The 24024-nt window shown below is 37.4% G+C and overlaps 2 protein-coding genes across 2 annotated transcripts; both read left to right on the forward strand.

The window, feature by feature from the left end:
• The first annotated feature begins 766 nt into the window (after nt 1-766).
• On the forward strand, nt 767-13159 carry lgi1b (leucine-rich, glioma inactivated 1b). Its single transcript, XM_008436704.2, has 10 exons — nt 767-1334; nt 2110-2181; nt 2991-3062; nt 3890-3961; nt 6011-6082; nt 7569-7738; nt 7911-8075; nt 9161-9381; nt 9780-10026; nt 10930-13159. Exons 1-10 carry the CDS (start codon nt 1138-1140, stop codon nt 11277-11279), a joined length of 1638 nt encoding a protein of 545 aa, XP_008434926.1. The 5' UTR covers nt 767-1137; the 3' UTR covers nt 11280-13159.
• A 934-nt stretch (nt 13160-14093) lies between these two features.
• On the forward strand, nt 14094-23994 carry slc35g1 (solute carrier family 35 member G1). Its single transcript, XM_008436705.2, has 5 exons — nt 14094-14700; nt 17694-17868; nt 18996-19130; nt 19267-19463; nt 20281-23994. The coding sequence occupies exons 1-5, from the start codon at nt 14367-14369 to the stop codon at nt 20721-20723; spliced, it is 1284 nt and encodes a 427-aa protein (XP_008434927.1). The 5' UTR covers nt 14094-14366; the 3' UTR covers nt 20724-23994.
• The last annotated feature ends 30 nt before the right edge of the window (nt 23995-24024 follow it).

A 24024-nucleotide genomic window follows, 5' to 3' on the forward strand; every position in this document is an offset into this window, starting at 1 on the left:
AATGTGTGTCTTTCTTTGCTTTGTGGCAGTTTTAATGGACCTTTTTGTTTTGTTCCTTCTGTGCCACTGTTCTCATAGTGTAATAAGGTGTATGGCCATTTTTTGTGTGGTTTTCAAAACATGCATGGAAAATAAGAGAACAGAGTGAGAAATAAGAGGCACAGTGGGGAATGCAGCCAGAGAACATCAATGCAAAATTACTTTTATCTTGGAAATTATGCCTCAGCTGCTCTGGAAATTTGGCTGTTTTGAGGTTCATAACGTTCATCTCCAAAGAGGAACAAAGGTCGACCCTTTGTACTGTGGACAGAAAATAAGGAATGTATTATTCATTTTGAATTTTTACGTATAATTCAGAATCAAGATAGATTTTGGGGGGGGTGAAAGTTCAGCACAGTCTGGGAACAGACATCCAGTGTTTCACCACTTTTCCGCTGAAATCAACAAAGGACCTCATGTGGGCTCAAAGGGGCAGACAGGATGACAGAAGCGATCAAATATCGCTTGTTGTCTGCAGGAAACAAACAGATTTTTATGCGTTTTCCATGTTTTATGCAACTTATATGCGCTGACTAAAATAAATGAACTAAAATCATTGCTTTTTTTTTTTTTTTTGCATCCTTCATGTCATTGTTCTGCTGAAGCGAGGGGAAAGGGGGCGGCATTTGAATGAGTGTGGGGCAGGTGCATTTGCTCAGAGCCTCATGAATAGCCGCTTCCCATTAGCCACGCACGGCTCTGTGGCGCGCATAAATAATAGCTGGCAGCGGTGATAAAAACGCGCACCTTGGGGCTTCTAACCCCTCCTCCTCACTCTCTCTCTTCCTTTCTTCCTTTCTGGCTCTCTAATGGGCTTTCCCCTCCGAACATCATTTAAAAGTACTTATTTGAAGGCATCAAGCAGAGAAGAAACGTAGATAGATATTTTTTCTTAGTCGCTGTTTAGAACAAATCCGCTTATCTGGATGAGACACAAGACTGCATCAAAGCTCCGGCTTGTATGACAAAAAAAAAAAAAAAATTAAATACTTAGCAGGAACATCGAGACAACCTTATTGGCCGTTTACAGATTTTTGTTGTCGTGTGGAAGTTAAAGGCGCAGGAGCGGCAGGACTGGTCCAGTACAGGAGCACAGTGATGGGACGCCCGGGCAGAGGATGGAGGGGAGGATGGACGGTCCTGATATGGCTCGCCGCTGTCTGCTTGGTGCTGACTGACGGACGCAGGTCCCGGCAGCCCAGATGCCCCGTCGGATGCACCTGCACTAAAGACAATGCCCTGTGTGAGAACGTCCGAAGCGTGCCTCACACTTTCCCGTCCGACGTCGTTTCACTGTAAGTCCTACTCCAATTGAACCTGGAAGCACTTTATGAGACTGTGCAAAACTGCATGATATTTATATTGATTTGTGAGCTTACAGTCCCGGCCCGTGGCATAAGCGAGCTAATGATGCGTTTGATATGTAAATGACTTCACCAGCACAACAGGACTTCACACCCAAGTTGAACATGTTCTAGTATCAAACTTGGAAAACAGATATTTTAAAATTGTGATCCTTACTAGCTACTGTCATTGATACAAGACCTCTGATGCATCTATTTCCATTCTATAGTGGACGTTCAAATGGATCAAACTACACTGGCATCACAGTATTGGCAGAAGTGACAACAGTGGGCTAAACATAGCCTGGCATATAACACCCTTTGGCACACGGTAGAATTTATGGTATATTCTGTGACGACTGACTGAGGATAAGATGTTCTTTCTCTGGAATAACATATTAACAACCATTTTCAATCCTGGATGAGACCGTAATGGGCCTGCCCATATTCACACCCACATAGTGAGGAACACACTGCCAAAGGACACAGCCAACTTGGTTAGAACCAAACCAGACATTAACCAGCAAGAGTGAGATTTGTTTTTGGAGGAGAAGAGACTTTAGTTATGGCTGGCCGGTTGATGAGTTTAACAGGAAGTGGCCCCCAAAACAAATGCTGTTTACACCACTTCGGGCCAGAGTTGCAGCAATCTTATGGCAGAACTTATTTAACAGCTCTTAGTTGTTGCATATATTTTAATCTAACAAGTGCTGATTTTTCATTTTAGGTCTTTTGTAAAATCTGGATTCAATGAGATCTCGGGAGCAAGTTTTGTTCACACACCTAACCTGCAACTCCTGTGAGTATCCATCCATCCATCCGTCCGTCCGTCCGTCCGTCCGTAGTAGCCATGTTCTTCCCCAAGAGGACTTGTATAGGGGGGCTGACATGCATATTTAATGGTGTCAGGATTATACTGTAGACCACATGGTTACAGCATCAAAAAGCAGGGAAATGGTACAAAACAATAGATTGAGCGTTATGCTGGGAGTGGGGTATTTTTCTTTAAAAAGAGCACAGAATGTTAAATAAGTGCTGCACAGTATTGCGCAAGGCATAATGGCAAACAGAGAGTTTATTAAGCAATCTATTTTAACAAATTAGCGCCGATGTTGGCTTTAATTGTGCTCTAATCACGCTTCATCCAGAGGATAATAGTACACTGGCACCAGCCATTGTCTCTGCAAAGCATCCTTCTTGGCATCACTTCCCTCATATTCTCAGATGACACTGAAGTGGTCTGAATGAGCGTGAGGGAAATCAAAATCAAAAGAGGGTGAATCAAAAATGAGTAACGGGAATTAGTCTTCTCTGCTAATGCTAATAATATTTCTTTGCAGCTATGTGGTTTGCTGCCTCGTGTTTTAATGTTCCTGTCAGTATGATTAACCTCTAACAGGATATAAGTAACGTTTTGTGGAGTTACATTTGTAGCCATTTGAGAAAAGAATTCAGTCAAGTGAGTTTTGAAGGAGACACTTAGAAAGTAAAAGGACATTTTATTTATATAGCACATTTTCAGCAAAAAAGAGTCAATGTTTTTTGGGGGGGTTTTTGTGACAAAATGGATGGATTGAGTTGCATCATCGCTGTTGTTTTCCTTCCCAGACTCTTCACCGCAAATTCTTTTGACYTGATTGATGAAGATGCTTTTATGGGTTTGGCACATCTTGAATACCTGTAAGTATTTTTTATTCCTTCTTGTGAGGCTGAAACTTAGTCATCTACTATTAATATACTACTATTAATAAAATGCTGTACTTTTTTTGTACAGCATCTTACAAAATTATTCACATCCCTGAACTTTTAAAGTCATTTGCTTTGAGGCTTCTGTGCATTTTAATGAGATTTTAAGTGGTAGGCAAAGTAGTGCATAATTGTGAAATGGAGGGAACACGAAACATAATGTTAACACTTTAGCTTATAAACAAATCTGAAAAGTGTGGTTTGCATATTGTGTGTCAACACACTTTCATTTAATACCGCTTTACTCTGACACCTGAAATAAAACTCAGTGTTTTTTTACTAAGTAATTAAAGTAGGAAATAGAGTCCACCTTTGAGTAATTCAAGTTTTATAGAAATCAAGCTGTTCTGTGGGGGCCGCAGGGATTATTTAGAGAACATTAATGAACAAAAATCATCATGAAGACCAAGAAACACATCAAACAGGTCAGAATTTTAAAAAAGCGTCGGACTATAAAGCAATATTTAAACTTTTGAAGCTCTGAGTGCTGTGTAGTTCATCATCTCCTGCAAGGAGACAATTAATCCAAGAACCAGCCATGAGGCAGATGGCATTTCTAGAGGAGCTACAGAAATTCATTGTTCAGGTGGGAAATCTATTGGCAGAAAATGCAATATGCCATCCAAATCTGGCCTTCGTGGAAGTATGGCACAAAGAAAACCATAGCTGGAATGTTGGCATAGGTGAGATGGGCAAAAGAAAAGCAAACATGTAGAAGAAGGTGCTGTTTGGTCTCCTTAAATCCTGCCTGTTTTTCACAGATTCATTGAAAACAACAGAATTGCATCAATTTCTCCATTTGCTTTCCGGGGTCTCAAGACACTGCTACATTTGTAAGTATTTTACTACTATAGCATCTATATCTTGGTGTTTTCACCATGTTTTTCCATGATCCCAAACTTTTCTTTTAACTTCTGTTCATATTGCTATATTTTTCTCCCTTCTCACCAGCTGTTCTGATTAATTTCCTTTTTCCCAGAAATTAGTTGTCTTTACTGCCTGCTTCCATGGATTCTCTGTTTAATAAACTGCTCAAAAGCAGTTTTATAAGAGAAGTAGTACAGGGATAAATGTCACATATTCTGAAATACACAGAGCATCAATTTCTATTTTTTGCCACTGCATCAGTTTGTCAGTATCTCAAATGCAAAGGTAGGAAGAACTGCTGCTGTCTGTGGTTGGCTCACAAGGTGACTGCCTGAGCATGTCAGCAGTATCAGGTAGCACAAGACCAGAGTCGGATGTTTTCATTTCTATGATTTAGCTCTAAAACTTATAATTACACTGCATTTAAAGTTTGTTTTTGATGGTTTTATATGTTTATGTATCATAGCCACAGATGACAACATTGTTTCTACCAGCAATCAGAGAGGATTAAGTCAGCTAAAAGGATTAGCTATGTGCCTCTTCTCAGTCTGTGACCACACAGACTGAGAAGACAAGTTTTGACCTGCAGTGACCTGCAGGTCAAAACTAAATATAACTGTACTGTAACCCAAACCCTAACCATATGACCTACAATCTGTCCCTGACTCTCTGTTTACATTTGGAAATTATGCAGCAACAGTCAAAAATGCAGACACAGCAATCTTATTTATTAGGTTAGATGGCTATTGATTGCCTCTCCTAAAAGTTAATTTAAGATCATTTAAGATAAAGAGGCATGGAATATGTATGGGTTACACTGAGTAATGTCTGTGACATTTGAAAACCAGTTTAATTAATAGCATTTTAAAAAATGTATGATTAAAAATTGTATGCTTTCAAGTACAAAAAAAAAACTCTTCAGTCTGCAGGTTTTACAATACAGTTTTTAATAATTATTTCAGTAAGGAGACAGATGTTCACTGTAATTAAATTGTATTTAAATGAGAAGAAGCATGCTTTAACATAGCATAGATTACCATGCTACTCTTTTTCACACAATTTTGACCAATAACTGACATTATGAATCCTCAGTTTAAAAAAACAGATTTCATCAGTATTTTCAAGCCACAATACCTTCTTTATTTGGTCATACAAAGATAATGTAAGTGTTCTTAGTTTATCATATACATGTTTTTAAGTTCATATTAGCACACTTTACAAAATCATGTGTGTTGTTTATTAAAGATTGTATTATCCTAGTTTAAGACCTGCTAGATTAGTCAAATTTAACAGGATTTGGGGTTTTATCATGTCCTCATTTAAAGAGAAACTTGAGTGTATCTCATTTTTATCACAACTGTTTATGGATTTTTTTATTTATTTATTTTTTTAATAGAGCCATGATGTAAATTCTGCATCACGTGTGGGAATTTAAACTTCATCCCACACACTATACATTATCGAAGGGTCCAGGCAGTATTGGAATCCCAACCATTCTGCTTTAAACCCATCCGTTTTGAAAATGCATTCTTGTTCAAATACAAAACACAAAGTAAAATGGTCTCTCTTGTGTGAACGACTAACTCTCGCATGAATAATGCAGCTTTCATCTCTTTCTGTTTTCTGTTTTGCCGATTTGGAGTTCAGCTCAGGTCTCAGCTCAGAGGTTCTGCATGGATGGCAAACAGTTTGGGTTGTGATACCTTTACTCTTGTTGGGTCCCATGTCTGGTCTGCAGATGAGCAGGGTTTGCTCCAGATGAATTAAAATACTTATATGATAACATGTGCAGAACGTGGTCCATTTATATCTCTCTTACCGGATGCTCTGTAAGTTACTACTGTAAATATATATTATTTGGCATATAAGATTCAAAACCCCATTTGAAGTATAGAAATCCACAGATAACGCTTGTAGTTTTACTCTGCTGCTTACAAGTAATAAAAAACACACTGAAACATCTATTTGCCTAGTGTCTGTAGACATAAATGTCTCTGTGCCTTTTTGTTAATTAGGAGTCTGGCTTACAACAACCTGGAGACGCTGCCCAAAGATGTCTTTCGGGGCATGGACGCTTTGACTAAAGTGTGAGTAAATATTTTTTTTTGTTCTTCATTTATTATTACTTTTTTAGTAGAGTTTTATGAACCTCATAAACAAGCATATAACACACGTATAATGTATTTACTCTGCATCATCATAAATACAGGCTGTATTAGTGTATTTTAACACAGACATGATTATAATGTTGTTGATTTTTACATTTTTCCTAACAAAAAACGTGACATATATTTCTCCTGATTGCAACATGGCAGTGTTTTTAACCCTTTTGCCTTGTAGCAGAAATAAAAATCCCACAGTGGGATTTTCAAGTGTAACAGCAGCATTGAGGCACACAGAAATAAATAATAATAAAAAAGAGTAAGCAACAAACAAACAACACTTAGAGTAACATATAGTACATTGAGAAGACTATAACTTAAACATACATTTTTTACATAACACATCAGACTATTTATAATATATGGAAACTAAAGATTGTGCAAGTAACAGCAAAAATGCTATAAATGGCAGAAGTGATGGTTGGAAGGATCTCCCATAATGTTTCTTTTGTGCACCTGAGAAAGTCCAGGGTTCAAACCTGAGCAAAGCTCTTCTTGCATAGATTTTGAATAATTTTTCCTTTGCATGCATGAGGTCTCAGGAGTATTTAAGCACCAAACTCTGGATTCTTTGTACACCTCAAAAACCTGCATGTTAGCTTAACTGGGCACTCTAAATTATTTTAGGTTTTGCCCTGACTTGTATTTTGGAATGGTCTATGCTGTATGGCTCTTGGTTCACAGAGACAAGCACCAGCCCTTCCTCGACTCTGCATGGTTAAAGAAAATTGAAGGCTATAAACTGGGTGAAGGAGTTTCATTTTGCATATGTTTTGAAAATCAGGACAAGTAGAAGAATAAATATGTGTGGCCCAGAGGAGTAAAAAAGAAAATAATTTGACTCATGACTCACCTATTGTAATACGTCAGTTAAATCCGTCTCCCTCTTTGTTTCTCTCGAGGTCAAAATGGGTGTACAAGGGGAAGCTGATGGATAAAGCTGTTATAAAAACAGGCTTTTCTACTGTTAAAGGGGAAAATAAAATCTCAGAAGTCTAGAGGACGGAAGAGAAAATAATGGGTTAGAATGCCAAAACTGTTTCAGCAAGCTGCTATCAAGTCAGGAAAAAAAAAAAACAACCTTGGATCTTGTTTTTTTTGCAATGTCAAAATCAACTAGAGTGATGTTAGTATGCATGGACTCAGTTTGAGCAGCCAAGGTTAATGGCTGTTCAGACGGAGTGTGTGAGGAGGAGAGAGAGCACTCAGGGGATGGGACACTATCTGGCTCCAACCCAGCATACAACCCCAGAAAGCAGAGAGGGATGTAATTCAGCTTATTACAGCGGTACGGGGCTCAGCAGTAAAGAATAAACCCACACAAACAGGGGCTAAGCAGCACTGATAATAAATGTTTTAAAGTCTCATATTAGTAATAATATCCCTGGATGATATCCACTTTTGCATGCAGGGATCTGCGAGGGAACAATCTGATTTGTGACTGCAAGCTCAAGTGGCTGGTGGAGTGGATACATCACACCAATGCCACTCTGGACCAGATCTACTGCAGCGGGCCACCCATCCACCAGGGGAAGAAGATCAATGACCTGCTGCCACATTCATTTGACTGCATCACCACAGGTATCCCCTTCTAACGTCTGTCACACAAACAGCAGCTCTACAGGGCAACCATCCGCTTTCTTAACCGTCCAAATCAAGATGTCTGTCAGTGTCTGTGTGTTAATGATATGCAGTATGAATGTATCGATCTGAGATAAAGAACAAAGTGGAACTTCTGTGTCGTGCCTTTCAGAGTTTGCTTCCTATCAGCTGCTGAGGTTTGAGTCGATTTCAGTGGAAACCTTCACCTTTGGTAACGAGCAGTACGTCGTGTTTGCTCAGCCGTTTGCTGGCACATGCAACTTCCTGGAATGGGATCATGTGGAGATGACCTTTAGAACGTATGACGCAATTCAAAGTGAGTGTGAAAAGCAATTAAACATTGCAAACTTTGAAAGTTTTATATGGACAAGAGTCACACCAAGACAGAGGTTTAGAAACTGTAAAGTGACTGTATCGTCTCATTGCTGTTAGCAGCCAGGTCAGTTCAGAATGCGGCTTAGACAGTACTACTTATTTTAATTTAAGTTCAGGTTACTTTTTAAAATGTTATTATTGTTGACAAAGGAACTTAGAATAATGTCAACCTATTAAAGGTGGAAAATGAATAAGATTTTACTCATAAACCATCTATATTTACAGATTAAAATGAGTTTCTTAATTGCACTTCAATTTTGTTGTTGCTGGGAGAGTCTGGGTGGGGATTTCACAGAAATTTAATGCAGTCTGTCACTTCAAAATACTATATATTATAGGTAAGCAGATCAAACTAAACAGACACACATGTTTAATTTGATTATTAAGTACTTTGACATGTGATGTTCCTTGGACAAAATAAGGATTTTATTAAAGAGAAATTCCAGCCTATCACCTGAAAACTGCCTGTAGATACAGTCACAGTGTTTTTGGACTGCTTTTCAGACAACAAAACTGTTAAAGTAGGAGGGTTAGAGAAACTCTTTTTGGATGCAATCGTAATAAAATATAATTTTATGAGAAAACAGAACAAAAAACAGCTAAATAGAAGTAAAACGATGGCAACCCTTAGGTTGGCTAGCTGGTGAGCAATCTCCTTAAAAACATTTTATTTTCAAAACATCAGTACTTGACTTTAGTTTACTGTAGCTTGTCATAGATTGAATGCTCTCAGTTTTTTTATTCTAAATATAGCAGTTTAGTTTCATTTACCTTCATTGTTTAGCTTAGCTAAGCTTTGTTTAGAAGAGCTTTAATGAGTTTAGATTTGCTCTTCTTAGTTCTTCAGTATCACAAAAATATTGTTCTCAGTTACACCAATTTGCAAGTTTCATTTCAAAGCAAGGTCTTTCATCACCAGTCAGTCATTGCCCTCAGCGGAATAACTGAATTTCTCTCTCTGAAGATGCACGAATGCAAACAATCTAATTAATGTTAATTGTGTAGCATGTGCTTCTTTTTATTGAGGCACTTCCACTGTTGTCTGCAAGCCAATGGTGATTGACAACCAGCTTTTCGTCATCGTGGCCCAGCTGTTTGGAGGCTCCCACATTTACAAACGTGACTCCTCTGCCAACAAGTTCATCAAGATCCAGGACATCGACATCCTGAGGATTCGCAAACCAAATGACATCGAGACATTTGTGATCGATGGAGAATCTTTCTTTGTCATCGCTGACAGCTCTAAGGTTGGGATGGATTTTTAATTTTTTTTTTTCGTTTTGCTGCTTTTTGCTTACCACTACACAAATTATTATTATTTTGTTTAATGGCAAACCATCAGAGATATTGGATTTGATTCGCAGCCATCGTACAGGTGTTGTTCAGCACTGTGAATGAATAATGCCAGTGCGTCTGCCAGCTCCTCCCCTGGAGTTCTTGTCTGCAATGTGTTGGCTTGTGTCTGCTCTTGCTGATTATTCTTGCATTGCCAAATGTTTGCATATGTTCACACATATGCTCAGGGACACTCAGGAACACCCACACACACTACCTCATATTTCCAGTTGAAATTTCCAAAATGTATATCTTGACACACTAATTATAAATTGTTTAACTATTTTCATTTTCTCCTCTTTTTTTGCAGGCTGGGTCTACAACTGTGTACAAATGGAATGGCATTGGTTTCTATTCCCACCAGTCACTCCACCCCTGGTACAGGGACACTGATGTTGAATACCTGGAAATCTCCAACAAGCCCCACTTGATTTTGTCCAGCAGCTCCCAGAGGCCAGTTGTGTACCAGTGGAACAGGAGCCAGAAGAAGTTTGACCGCAGGACAGATATACCAGACATGGAGGACGTGTTCTCCATCAAACACTTTCGGGTAAAAGGTGAGAACTAAAGCTTCTATATCTCAAGCTTTTTTATCCTTCTTATCCAGTTTTTTTATGTGTAAACATACATTTCTAGCAATATTGAAGTATTACAATTTTTAATTAAAAAACTACAAAGAAAAGCTAAGTACATAAAGAGAAGCTTTTGATTAAAAAAATAAATAAATGGTCATTCAAACCATCTTGGTAAGTGTAAAAAATATCACTGCCTCCTTATTAAATCACAAATAAACTGTAATTATCATTAGCTTTTTATTCAGTTTTAGTCATAATCACCTGATCGTGATGTGCAGAATCAAGGAATTCATTAAATAACTCTTGTCTGACAAAGAGAGATATTTAAAGATTTGGGACTCCAGAAAACAACAGTAAGATATAACCGGTCATTAGGGTTGGAGGACGATTGCTATTTTTTTTCTTTTTATTTTTTTATTTTACAAATGGCTAGGTTGTTATAGATTTTTTTCCCCTTTAGAAATCATCATTTGAAAACTTCTGTTTGTATTTACTCATATAKCCTTTCTTMAAATTTATTTGGTGATCTGAAAGAAAATCAAGAAATCCATATGTTTTTATAGCACTACATGTATGATGTAATTTATACTTTYGTTCCTCATCTTACAGCAGAGGAAAGGTTTTTATTTTCAAGGTGGTTTTATGCCATCCCAATAAAAACAGCTCATACATCACTTCGATGAAACATTACTTTCATTTTGCCCTTGCCTGTGAGGCAGCTAAACTATTTGTGGTTCTTTGCTGAACTGCTGTTGCCACAAGCAGTGAATTATTTGGGATTTGGAATTACGTAAACTGTTTGTGTGTGCTTTTCTGTTCCCTATCCGCGTCAAACTCCCTAAAGTCTAAATTGAACAGCCCCTCGGATCTTTGTCCTTTTTAAAGGTGAACTGTTCATATGCTTGACAAGATACATCGGGGACTCCAGGGTGATGCGCTGGGACGGTGCCATGTTCAAAGAAGTGCAGACATTCCCCTCCCGTGGCTCCATGGTGTTCCAGCCTGTCTCCGTGGGCAAGTGGCAGTATGCCATCCTGGGCAGCGATTATTCACTGACACAGGTCTACCAATGGGACGCTAAGAGGGGGCAGTTTGTCCCATCTCAGGAGCTCAGCATTCAGGCACCACGGGGGTTTTCTGTGGTCTCTGTTGACAACCGGGTGTTCTTGCTCGCATCCAGCTTCAAGGGAAAAACTCAGATTTACGAGCACCTAATGATTGATTTGAGTGATTAAGATAATCAGTTGTTTGGGAAATCTTCCTGCTAAAATTCAATTTCCTGTGATGATGTAGAATCATGAGTCCAAATTTACATTCGTGTCCTGCCATAGGGTATACCTACCAGGTCCTAGAAGCAGCATATTTAAAAAAAAGAAAGAAATAGACTGTTACCTAATTGGGAATTACTTCCTTTTTCAATTAAAAATCAAGYCATAAATTTACCACTTTTATTCATTTTAAGTCACTGCTATATTGCAATTATGTGTTTTACAAAATCACAACATCTTTCTAATGTTGACTTTCTTTTTCTTCAACAAGTGTTGTGAAAGGTTTTGTAATTTTGGCTTTCCTCTCCAGTTTATCAAGCCAGTTCAGGGAAATATATTTACCAGTATAAATGGTACTGCTTGCTATTGGCATGCAACAAAATGAAATCAAACACTTCAGTTTAAAGYGTCTTTGTAAGACACAATTGCTCATTCTTATCTGTTCTGAACTGATTAGGTGGTTATTTAAGGATGTAGCCCTCTAAATGTGGAACTTTAATTTGGCAGTATGATAATCCATCAAGTACTATTTTGATAGTTCGAAAGTATTTGGTGTTSAGWTTTTATGTCATAATGGAATGCAACAGCACAAATTAAATATTCATCAGGAGAGCTGAGATATTCTTTAGGGTCAAAATGTCATGTGTATTTCTTTGTGTCACCTGAAGTATGTATACTGAGCCTATATTTATATTAAAGGCTTCCTCTGATTTTGAATCAAAGCCATTTAAAACCCAAACTGTGAACCAAGAGCCCTACAGACTTACTCATAATAGTCCAAATGGAGATCTTGAACAATCCAATAATATTAAACATATTATTTACAGTTTTGCKACAGCTTCASTTATGTAGTTTCCAGTGTTATGCCATACACAATGCCATAGGTTAATAAAACACCCTTGCTKTGTCAGTTCCTTGGCAGTTGATCAACTTGCACTCCTTAATCCTCCCATTTACGCTTAGAAACTGTGATGACACATCCACTTGTGAGAAACTGAGAAAAACAAAACTATTTCCTGCATGTCTGATACATAAACTCATGGTTTTGGTTCCCCAATGAATAACACACCAGAAGCATCCCACTGTGTAACCGAGCCCTCTCTCTTTCACTGAACTCTTTTTCCCACCAGCAACAAAAACCATTGTTGTCTTTACTCTACAGCTCAATGCTAACCACTGTGACGCTCGTGCTCCCTGTGCTTTCACACTCTCCTCTTACTCTGACATTCAAAGGAAATAACAAATAACATCCCAGACATCAACTTGCCAAATATAGCATTGTGTGTTTACAATGTGTGTGTAATTTATAATACTTTTGTAAGTAGAGAGGTCCAGAATCAGTGTTATTTTTGATAGCCAGTAGAATTAGGTGTTGCATAGAAAAAGGTCACCTTTTATTGTCATGTTGTTCTGCATAACAGTAGAGATTGTGTTAGTGTATCGCTTCCTCCTCCTTTTGCTCATTGTAATTTATATCTTGTCGTACTAAATTTCTAAATCAGAAATTATGTTTATTTGCCTGATTGTCAATGTCATTAATCAAATATTGTGGAAAAGATTCACATCAAGTCTTGTGTGGCAAATTTTGTTTCTCCATAATATTTTCCTTGTGCTGAGAAATAAATAAATACATTCTTTGCAACACGTATCTGTATGATATTAGARCATGCAGAATTTTAACAATACTTCTACAGTATTAATTCAAATATGATTGTGACAGCTTATGACTTAAAACTAAGCTGAACAGAATTATGTTGTGTATTTAATGATGTCATTAACACGATATATTATTKTGTTTGTGTTTTGTTTCAATTAAAGTTCYTAATTTTTYCTAGTCACATCTTAAATTGTGCACACCCTTTCCCTTCTCCATYGATTCTTTTAAATGTTGTATTTGTTTTTGATAAATGCTCTGAGAGCAATCATTTCTTCTGTATGTTGTGGATGCGGCTAAAGAATTAGGCTGTAATTACTACCATAAAACTGGCTCGGTGTGCTGTGTGTAGGGATTAGAAATCAAAACATCTTCCACTGCAAGCTCCTGCAGAGTTTTTAATGAGATCTGGCTTGGGAWATATGGATTTCAATTAGTTGGATTAAACCTGTCATCAAAAACAACTATGATGATTTCTGTTTACTTAAATGCAAACCCAAATGGCTCACATCCAAGAGCYGGAATCACCAACAAAAATTGACAAAATTGTATTTGATATAGCGTAAATTGAGTAAATTGCTGACTAATTAATTCAATCGGATATAAATACATTCTAATTAATTCAACTTAAATCATATTGGCCTTATAAAAGTGTAGATTTTACATTATAAACTTACAAACAAAAAATAAGGAATTACAAGTATCCGTGCATATCCTTTATCTAATTTTGATATCTGATTGTCTAACTGATACTCAGCTTTCTTTTTAATATGGGGATTGTAAGCTCTTTTCTGTTTTAGGGACACGTTGTGAAACAAAAAACAGCTGAGTCGCATGATAGAAAATAACATTTGCAGCTTTTCGTGACGAGCATATAAATAAGAATATTTTTTTTTCAGTATTGACAAGCCAGTGATTTTGATATAGACTGATACATAAAGCTAGTTTCAGCTACATTATTTAAACGTTTTATTAAAAAAAAGAATAATTAGGACTATAATTTAGGTCAAAAACTGATTTACATATTTGGATTTGGTGCCAGTTAGGTTCATGAATCTTACATTAATATGCTCCAGATGAATTTTTGTGTTCTAAAATGTATGACTATTGAGATGTAGTGGTCTCACATCTCCATGACAACCAGTGAAAACGGGCGTGAAGAGTTAGGTAATGTTCCAGGTTCCCAGCAGGGCTGTCTCGGGTTCACTTGTGCCCCCCTGTGGGTAAAGCAAACACCGCATGAGAGCTTGTATAGTGACACCAAGGTTAGTGATTAACCTTGCCTTCCCAGTCTCTCAGGACACACACACACACACACACAGAGACGTCGGACAGCGCTGTCACTGAGGCATGCTGCCGCTCGGCCGTCACATCCTACAACCGCCACCACCACCACCACCATGGGCGAGTGCAATAACTGCACGCGGGAACGGGCTTTAACCGGGGAGGACGACGTGACTATGGCGCTCCACAAAGTTGTTAGCCATGACAACCAGAACCAGTTCTACACCCACCAAGAAGAAGACGAGCATGGCGATGACGAGCAGACAGATGAAGCAGTTCATCTACGAACTAACTATCTTAAGGATGAAGATGTTGAAGAGAAGCAACGGGCGAGAGGAAGCGAAAATGTGCTGGAAGGCGGCGAGAAGGAATCGCTGCTGTGTATGCTACCGGCGTTTTGCACGAGAGGCAAGGAGACCGCATCTTCCGGAGAAGAAACACCACCTGAGGGTACGTTAACTCCTAAAGTCAGAAACGTCGCTGTCACTGTGATAAGTTTATGACGAAAAGTAGAGGCAGAGTTGAAAAGAAAAACAGCCAATCAATGACTTCGTTTGTAGCTTTACGTTATACAACCGGGTTGCGTCATTTGTTGGTGCTGACAGTATCACATTCTAATACCGAGAAATAGGAGCAGCACTTTGTACCTTCATAATTTGTTCATTCAGTATTTGTTATTTTATTTTTTTTTTTTTTTACATTTCTCCAGTGAAGTGTTTTCGTTTTTCTATATTTCACATCAAAACTCTGAGATTTAGCTGCGCTATCCACTTCAGTAGCATATCTCTTCTAGTTTCATTAATCATGGTTGATAAAACAGCAGCTCGTTTGCTAAGCGAGGGGCCTTTCTGCCTACTAGGCTGCCGTAAGCCTTCTTAATTTTACATCATTCCTAAATAGCCTGGATGTATGGAAGCCCATTACTGCCACWGTAAAAACAACAATAAAAAGCAAAACAGAAAAAAAACAAGTTTTTAATTGATTTKCAGTCATAATCGCAAAATGGATATAGATATGTCATTGTTATGAGATATATCGTAGCTATGAGCTAGCTAGCTCATCACATAGTTAGCTCATAGGTTTGACTTTGCTATACAGTGATGCCTCGCTATAACGCTTCACCTTTCGCGGTCTCGCTGCTTCGCGGATTTTTTTGTGCAGTTTTTTCACAGTGCATTGTGTTTCTGCGTCCTGATTGGCTAAACAGTCTCCGAGCTCCTTCTCTTATGTGTGTGCCAATAACGTATTCAAATATGAGTAAAGATTTGGCCATTCAGGAGATGAAAGCTGAAAACTTTGAATGCCTGCTGGAAAATATTGTGGCCAAAGGCAGCGCAAAACCCGACCAGAGGCTCGCTTGACGAGGTCTATGCTCTGCCGTAGATACAGCGGTGAATCTCGTGGGGTAGCCTGTAGGAGACGCTTTAATCACATGACTCCGGATCATATTAAGGCCCGATTGATGAACACGCACACCGCTGACCTGAAAACAGGTTTTGTTCTTTGGTTTCAATGTAGAGTATTTAATTATGCTGTATAATAATTTTAAAAACTAAAGGTAACTACTTTGCAGATTTCACTTATCRSGGGTTAGTTTCAGAACGCAACCTCCGCAAARACGAGGGATCACTGTATGAGATAGTATCAAGAATGCTATGCTTATAATTATTAGAGCTAAGTCAATACTGAGTTAATTTTCTCATAACTTTGACATTACTATTTCATGAAAATGAGATATTGTCATAGTATCATATTTATGTTATTGCTGCTTTGTAAATATGAGATACTAAGTCAACATTATAAGTCATGATTGTGAAATTATGATACTTRTATCATTGCATTTATAAGTGTATTTTTTAATAATTTATTTTTTTTAAATGTGATTTATTTATTTAAAAAGTGACAGTGCAGCATAAATGAACTGTAACTATATTACRTGTTCCGTCTTCAATTATGTGGTACTATTTTAAAATCATGAGCTAGCTAAATGATCTTTGTGTTATATGTTTGTAATTATATTGGCAGAAATGGGCTTCCATAAATGACTGTGCACTTTTCCAGAAACAAGATTACCTTTGTATTCCAGAAGTAATCTGGAATACTTTTATTCCTCTTGTAAAAAAAACACATTAGGAATGTTGACGAAGACGTCATACTTAAGCAACAGTGCCAAGCTGTGTTTTGTTTATTTAGCTTCTATAAGAAAGAGCCATTTATAAGAGGTATGAAAGGGTTTTCCCCATTTGTGTTTCCTTGATTTTATTGAAGTGGCCACATACTTTTAGAGTGATACTGTACTCTATTTGTTTTATCCCTTAGGTAGCAAAAGTTGCACTAAGTCTAGAGTGCTGGTCTTGCTGATTGTCCAAAGTCAACATTGTATTATTAAAATTAAGTTTTGATATCACAAATCTCACCAATTAAATAAATATATATTTTATACATAAAAACTGTACTGTAAAAATGGATAAGCTCCAGAACCTGTATAAGAATATTGGAAGTATTACGGAGAGAACCTGTKGAATATTGAAGCTCAGGTATACATATTTTTTAGGTTGGAAAAATAATTGCAAATGAAAAAYTGTAGAAGTTGTGTGATGTGTAAAAAACATTGGGACTGTCTCACCACCCACTGTTGACTATAAAAAGATGGCTAATGACAGAGACAGGTTTGTTAYACTACAAAAAACATATTTACTTTGAAAAATCGCTCTAGTTTTAATAGCTTAAGAATAAAATTATGTTATTTTTGAACTGAAATGAGATCAAATCCCTTCATGTGCCTGAAATGATTTTTTATTTTTTTTGCCCCCGAGCGTTGCAACATAAAAAACATTTTCAGTTTATTTTGAATAAACCTGGGAAGTAATAAAAACCTTTCTCCAGTTTATAAAAGTCAGWGCCTATAGTAACCATATTTGCACATCTAAGAAGTCATTAAGAGAATGTGTTTTTTTGTTTCCCCTTTCAAATAAGGAGTTTAAAGACGACACCAAAACCACAGTTTTGCAGACGTTGCATAGCATGGCATTCTTTTGTCATTTTCTCCATGTCACGTTTTTTTTTTCAAAACAGAGTTTTAAAGATTGCAAATGTTCAGCATATAGAGTTAGAAAAGCAAGCACACCTAAGTAAAAAGGCTAGAGCAAAGAAAGATGTGTGTATATTCCCAGACTGAAATCTAATCTCTGCAAACATATCAGTTTGTTGCTCTCCAGACAGCTTGTACAAACATTTCACCACAGTGTTTGTTTGGTGGATCTATGATGCCCCAAAGAGTTCAGAAAAAACAGACAGAGCTCCTCTGCCTCGGTTAGCTGTTATATTATGAATACAATATGTAATTTTTTTAAACTATTTGCATCATTTATATTTCCGCTCTTCATATTAATATTTGACTAATTTGTTTGTGCAATGCTTTCTTTTCTTTTTCTTCCACCCAGAGAAACCAAAGAAATGTCCTGGTCTGGGTTTGTTCTATGCTTTTGTGGCTACAGTTTTCTTCTCCATCATCTCCCTGCTGGTGAAAACCATTGAGGGACTCCATGCCATCGAGATCAGCGCCATCCGCTGCTTCTTCCAGATGCTTTTTGTCATGCCGTTACTCGTCTACCACAAGTAAGCAGAAGATCAACTTTTACTCTGTGTTTTTAGAAAAATAGCCTCAGACAAACACTGTTAATGGGAAATAACGCGGGGCAAACTAAGTATTTAAAAGCTTATGAATGATTATCTTTTTAAAGGGCATTGTTGATTTTGTTTTTAAAATAAGGCCTACATTTGTTTAGCAAATTACAATACCTTGAAAAATTATTCTTACTGCATAACTACATTTGGAAATGCATTTAGTTTCCCGCACTGGGATCTGATAGAATGTTCAGGCTAGTTAGCTTTTCAGTAGTGGTAAATTGTTTCTCTGCCATTAACACATTAAGCAGCACGTACTTGAGCTTGATTGGCAGTGCCAAGAGCTTTCTCCTTGGTTGTTTCTGACTGGTAGCGGTTCATTTCTGCAGATGGCTGTAGGACCACAGGGAGATGGCAGAGAAGCTTGGTTTTTCCTTCTTTTTTCCCACTTATCGGTCTCAAATTATACTGCATACCGCAAAAGACTTAGAGCTGGAATTGCAGCACTAAGTGTTGATCCAGTGAAGCTGACTTACACAGYTTACGTTTTAGATTTTTAACAGTGAAATATGGTGGAGACCATGTATAATTTTCCATATATTTCCCAGTTGTGCTCTTCTTTCTGTGGGTTTATCACATCACATTCCAGTGAAATACTATAAAGTTTGTTGTTTTAATGTGACAAAATGTATAAATGTGTATGTGGTGTAAATACTTCTGCCAGGCAGTGAATCWCCGTCATAGCAAAGTGATTTTAAAAAAGCGACAGATGGCATAAATGCATAAATTTAAACTACTTTTTAAAAATTAAACAAAACAACTTAAATCTGAAGTCTGCAAATACTATTCCCCTTTTCCTCATCTATTTTTTAATCAGTCCATCCTTTCATTCCCTACATTGGTTTTTCATTCATAATCATCTTCCATCTCATCAGCTAAACATCCATGCATCTCTGTCACTTCTGCCGTACCTAGTGTTATCACTTTCCCCAGCCACCCTGTCTGAATCCATCCATCTTTTCCAGGTGTTTTTTTTCTACTTCTTGTATCACTAAATCTACTCAGCCATCCTTTCAGTCACACATTCATCCATCATCCTGGTGTATCTGCTCCTCCAGGACAGGTTTCCTTGGTCCCCGAGATAAACGTATTTATTTGGTGCTTCGGGGTTTCTTCGGCTCCAATGCAATGATCCTTCTCTACTATGCAGTTCAGCAGATGCCGCTTGCAGACGCCACTGTCATCATGTTCAGGTGAGTGCTGTTAAAAAATCCTAACTGCATTAAAATAAAAATTTAAAAAAGTATATATAAAGTTTCACTTAAAAATCGAAGTTCTGCTCTTGTGTTTCTTATTTATCCATGAAATACTTGAAACTAATTCCATCAGCAATCCAGTCTTTACCTCGCTCCTGGCTTGGGTATTCCTCAAAGAGAGATGCACAATCTGGGATTGCGTGTTCACTGTGTTCACCCTCACCGGAGTCATCCTCATCGCTCGCCCGCCGTTCCTCTTCGGCGAGCATCTCAGCGGCATCGAAGGCGACTACACTAACCACGTCAAGGGAACTGTGGCTGCCTTCGGAGGTGACGAAATTAATGCTTTGGTTGACTCATTTATATTTGGTGGATTTTTGCTCACACTTAAGAGTAACATCCAACCTGTTAACCACCTCTATTCTCCATAGTTACTTTCCTCCCTTTTAGATGATCTTACACTTTCTGTCAGTTAAATTTTTTAAATATCAGCACAAGCAGCAGCATTGGAGAAAAAAGAGACTTTAGGTATTTGATTCACCGCCACACAGAAATTGCAGACCTGTTTTCACTTTGACAAATGTTCCAGTGAAATGATCTCATCAGGTCTTGGTTGATTGTCTTCTTGAGTCACAGAATTGTGTTACTTTGTACCACAAGTAACTCTAGAGCAGTTAAGTCCGGGATCTGTTTTCAGTTTCTTTCCTTCTCTGTTTCCCTTTAGAGAGCAAACCCTGTATTCACACCGAAAAAAACACAAGTGTAGCATTGTAGAGACAAAGACCCATTATGTTAACTAAAATAGGCTTCTGGGCTCACGTTGGCCTCAATGGGAGCCTCGGCACTGTTAGTTCACCTGTTTTTTTGGGGTTGTTTTCTGGAAGTGGAAATATTGCCTTTTGTAGGACTGACAAGCGGATGAACGCTTAATTCATATCCAAGCTGCAGTTATACCTGTTGCTTATGCACCCATTTCTATCGTAGTTTTTTCCTTCCAATCAACTTTCCATTAATACGTTTGTGATTGTTTAGGCCATAACAAAGCATACCTGTATTACAATAATTTTTTTTTTAAACTGGTGTTGTATTTTACAGCATGAGGATTGTTTTCTCTCAGATTCGAACTCAAAACCTTTTTTTCTTACAGGTGCAATTGGAGCTGCTTTCACTTTTGTCACTCTGCGAAAAATGGGRAAGAGCGTCCACTATTACCTCTCTGTGTGGTACTACGCCGTCATCGGCCTTGTCGAGTGCATTATCACCACATCCGTCCTGGGCGAGTGGAATCTTCCGTTCTGTGGTCGAGATCGYTGGATACTGATGCTTATTGCTGTTCTGGGCATCGCTGGCCAGACCTTCCTCACTAAGGCGCTGCAGATTGAGAAGGCCGGGCCCGTGTCCCTGATGAGGACGGTGGACGTGGTGCTGTCCTTTTTCTTCCAGTTTGTTTTCTTTCATCGTGTGCCGACCTGGTGGAGCCTCGGGGGGGCGCTGTGCGTCGTGTTGAGCACCAGCGGAGTTGCACTTAGGAAGTGGTTTATCAGCTCCCGCAAGAGCACTGAGAGGAATGAAGAAGTTTGCGTACACTAATCACCTCCCCTTTATCAGAATTAGTATTCTTTGTCATACCAAATGACAAAGAACCACCCAATGATTTGGCTGGTCTATATTATTTTCAAGATTTTTGTTTTTTTCTTTTTTAGTGGAAAGGGGAAGACCATTCCAGAAGCTTACTGCTAGTTCAATGTTCAACTTTTGGAACATTCAGTTATATCAAAAGTATCAATAATCTATCTGTTGACATCAGATGATGTTGATTGATTGATTTGGTGGGAGAAGTGTGTCTATATTATCCCACTTAGTTTGTGCAATGCACTAATGTGTGTAGAAGGGAAACGATACCACACCATGATGCTGCCCCCACCATGCTTGACAGTTGGTATATTGTTTTTAGGTTTGAAGACCTCTTTCTGGTTTGTTTGTTTTGTTTTTGTTTTACAAGCTTACCTTTTTTTTTTTAATCTATCAGAGGTTTAAAGTTTGGGTACGGTGGTTGAAACTTTGGTATTGTTGGGCGTTGCAACGGGACGATAATGCTCAACAAACATCAGAACTGATTTTTAAAAAATAAGTAAAAGTGGCTTACATTCAGTTCCTGAACGCACCTGGTTAAGGTGTGCAAAAATGAATTGACAATACTTACAAGCCATTCAATCAGCCAGAAATTGGGCTTAAAACTTCATTTGAAAATGACTAATTTTTTATACTGTACAGTTGTGCTTAGAAATGGAAAAGTCCAAACATTCATGCTTATGTTGTGTGTGTATGCAAACTTCTGACCAATATTTTGCTCTTTTACTTTATAGTTTTCCTTTTTTTTTTTTTTACTTTCATGTATGTTTTTTAGTTTACTTTGTACTTTAAATGCAAACATGAAGAGATGCAGGCCACATTAACAGGGTATGATAGATTAAAATTTTAATCTATTTATGCATGTCAACTTCAAGAGTCAACCTGTATAGGTTATTGTGCGCTTTTATTTTGCTTAAAATAACATCTGCAGGGAATGAGAATAAGAAAAGTCTTTAAAAGCTGTATTCTGCTTCCTAGAAGCCTTCCTGAATGAACTGAGAAGTTCTAAAAGTCTGGTTGAGTGAAACCGTTTTGAAAAAATGCCCTCTGTCGTATTTTTCTCTAACTTGTACAGAAGCTCCAAAGACAGACTGGGACCATTTTTGTTGAATCACATTACTTACTACTAGCTTTTATTTTAAACCAGTTTTTATATTAAAGCGATTTGCACTAGGTGCTACTGAATAGTTAATCAAATACTGTATGTATTAGCATTTTTCCTCCTGTGAAACTGGGTTATTTATGAGCATTGACTAAAAATTATATCCTGAAAACAGGGTTGTTCTGCCTGAGTCCCTGAGGGGTTTAAAGTATTTTCTTAAATATGCACAGATTATATATTAATGAAACCCAATTATTTTTTCCATTACTGTACGTAAAGTGCCATTCTGTAGGGAAATTGTGAAAATAAATATATAGTCGTAATCATAAGACAGCAACATTTTACATCTGTTAGCACCTCTATTAAAGGTGTCTAAAATACCTTAAAATAAATCCCTCATTCATTAACGTTGATCATTTTACACTTATCAAATGTTTTATTTGAATGAATGTATTCCATTTCTTTCTGAGAAGAACATCATACAGCATGGAATACATCTGCTCTACTTGAATTACATATATATATTTTTAGAAACCTCTATTTAAGGCTGGATTTTGTTCCACATGTAACAAAATGAACTGAGGTAAAACTTGGTTTTTCTACCATTTTCAGGGGGAGATTTTGCTATTTAACAATAAAAGATGAATTTATTTATTAAAGGCTTTTTTACATCTTTACCAGCAGTGGCAATACGATGAAATGACCCCCCTGTAAACTGCCTGTAGAATATCTTTTAAAGGGAGATACTTTTCCATCTACAGGTTATACTGATTTCTAATCATCAGCATATCTCTCAGGTCAGCTAGCACTTTAAGATAATCTAATAATCTATGCAAAACTGAAGTAGCTCAGGTGTTTTGTTTCGATTTTTCCTTCTCAGATTAAATAATCTCCTCTAAACATGGCACTACATCATCAGTTTTGCAACTTTTGGAGTTCAGTGGAGCTTTGCTTAAATAGTATTTATGTGCATCTTTGCTTCTAATGATGTAATGCTGCGGAAAAGAAAAGTATTCAATTAGTAAAAAAAAAAAAAAAAAACTTTCTTAATTTTATCTTTTCTTAAGACAAAAATAAAAATAACAAAACCAGCTTATTTTAAAACTGACTCAGGGTCTGAAATGTACATGATGTTTGACTGACCTCGAACATTTGAGTTGGTTCATTTGCCATCTGCCTATTTAAATGGTTAAAAATACTTAATACACAGTTTTCTTTTAAGGGTATCTAATCAGAGCAGCACTAAAAGCAAATATGTTTACTTAACTGGACTGTAAAAGGTTGCCTTGTGTATCTGTGGAGTAATATCCGTTCTTATCCAAAAGCCTTATTCTTAACGCAGTTTGTTACGCAGCACTATAGCTATAAGCGTCTCAGCACAGCTTTAATCTTTTATTTGACAGAGTTTAATCTGGGATAGTGTAAAAGTGAGATGATGAGGTTAGTGATACCTCGCTGCTACTTAATATCCTGAAATGTCTTCGTCAATATTTGTTTTTGCTGTTCTTTTACAAACTTTATGTACCTGTTAGACCTGTGGGGCAACGGGTCAGCACATACGTACAGGTTAAATTGGTCTCTTTATACAGTAAATCCTATCGCAAGTCTGTGAAATCAGAGTTTGCACAGTTCAGCTTTATTAAAGTCTTTATTTCCCATGTGCCTTCTCAGAGAAGGAAAACTGAAAAAAATGTGTACGTAAGATGCGTGTTGCATGTGGTCACTTTAACAAGCGCTGCACCTCACTTTGCAAGTAGAAAGCCCTGTATTAGAGTGACTCAAGAGGTATCTGATTGTTTTTTAATTTGCTGTGGTTTTCTGTAATGGCATCTAAAGTTCGACTGGAAAATGTTGGTTCATCATGAACCTCATTAAATTGCTGCCTAAACAACAACTGGGATATACAGTTTTAGAAAAGCGAAAAGTTTTAGTAAAATGTTAGAAAATGCACTGGACTTGTAAACCCAGTAATGCAGTACTTAGAGTATTTTATACTCAGCTTTAAAACCTTTTACATATTTCTGTATGTAAACCAACATTTCTTTGAGATGTATACCTTTCTTCCTAGTGGTAGATTACTTTTAGTATGTCGTATTTTCATAATAAACTTTTTAAATTCAGAAGTCACACTGTGTGGGGATTTCATTTGCAATATTT

Source organism: Poecilia reticulata, linkage group LG19 (genome assembly GCF_000633615.1).
Source record: "Poecilia reticulata strain Guanapo linkage group LG19, Guppy_female_1.0+MT, whole genome shotgun sequence".
NCBI classification, from domain to species: Eukaryota; Metazoa; Chordata; class Actinopteri; order Cyprinodontiformes; family Poeciliidae; genus Poecilia; species Poecilia reticulata.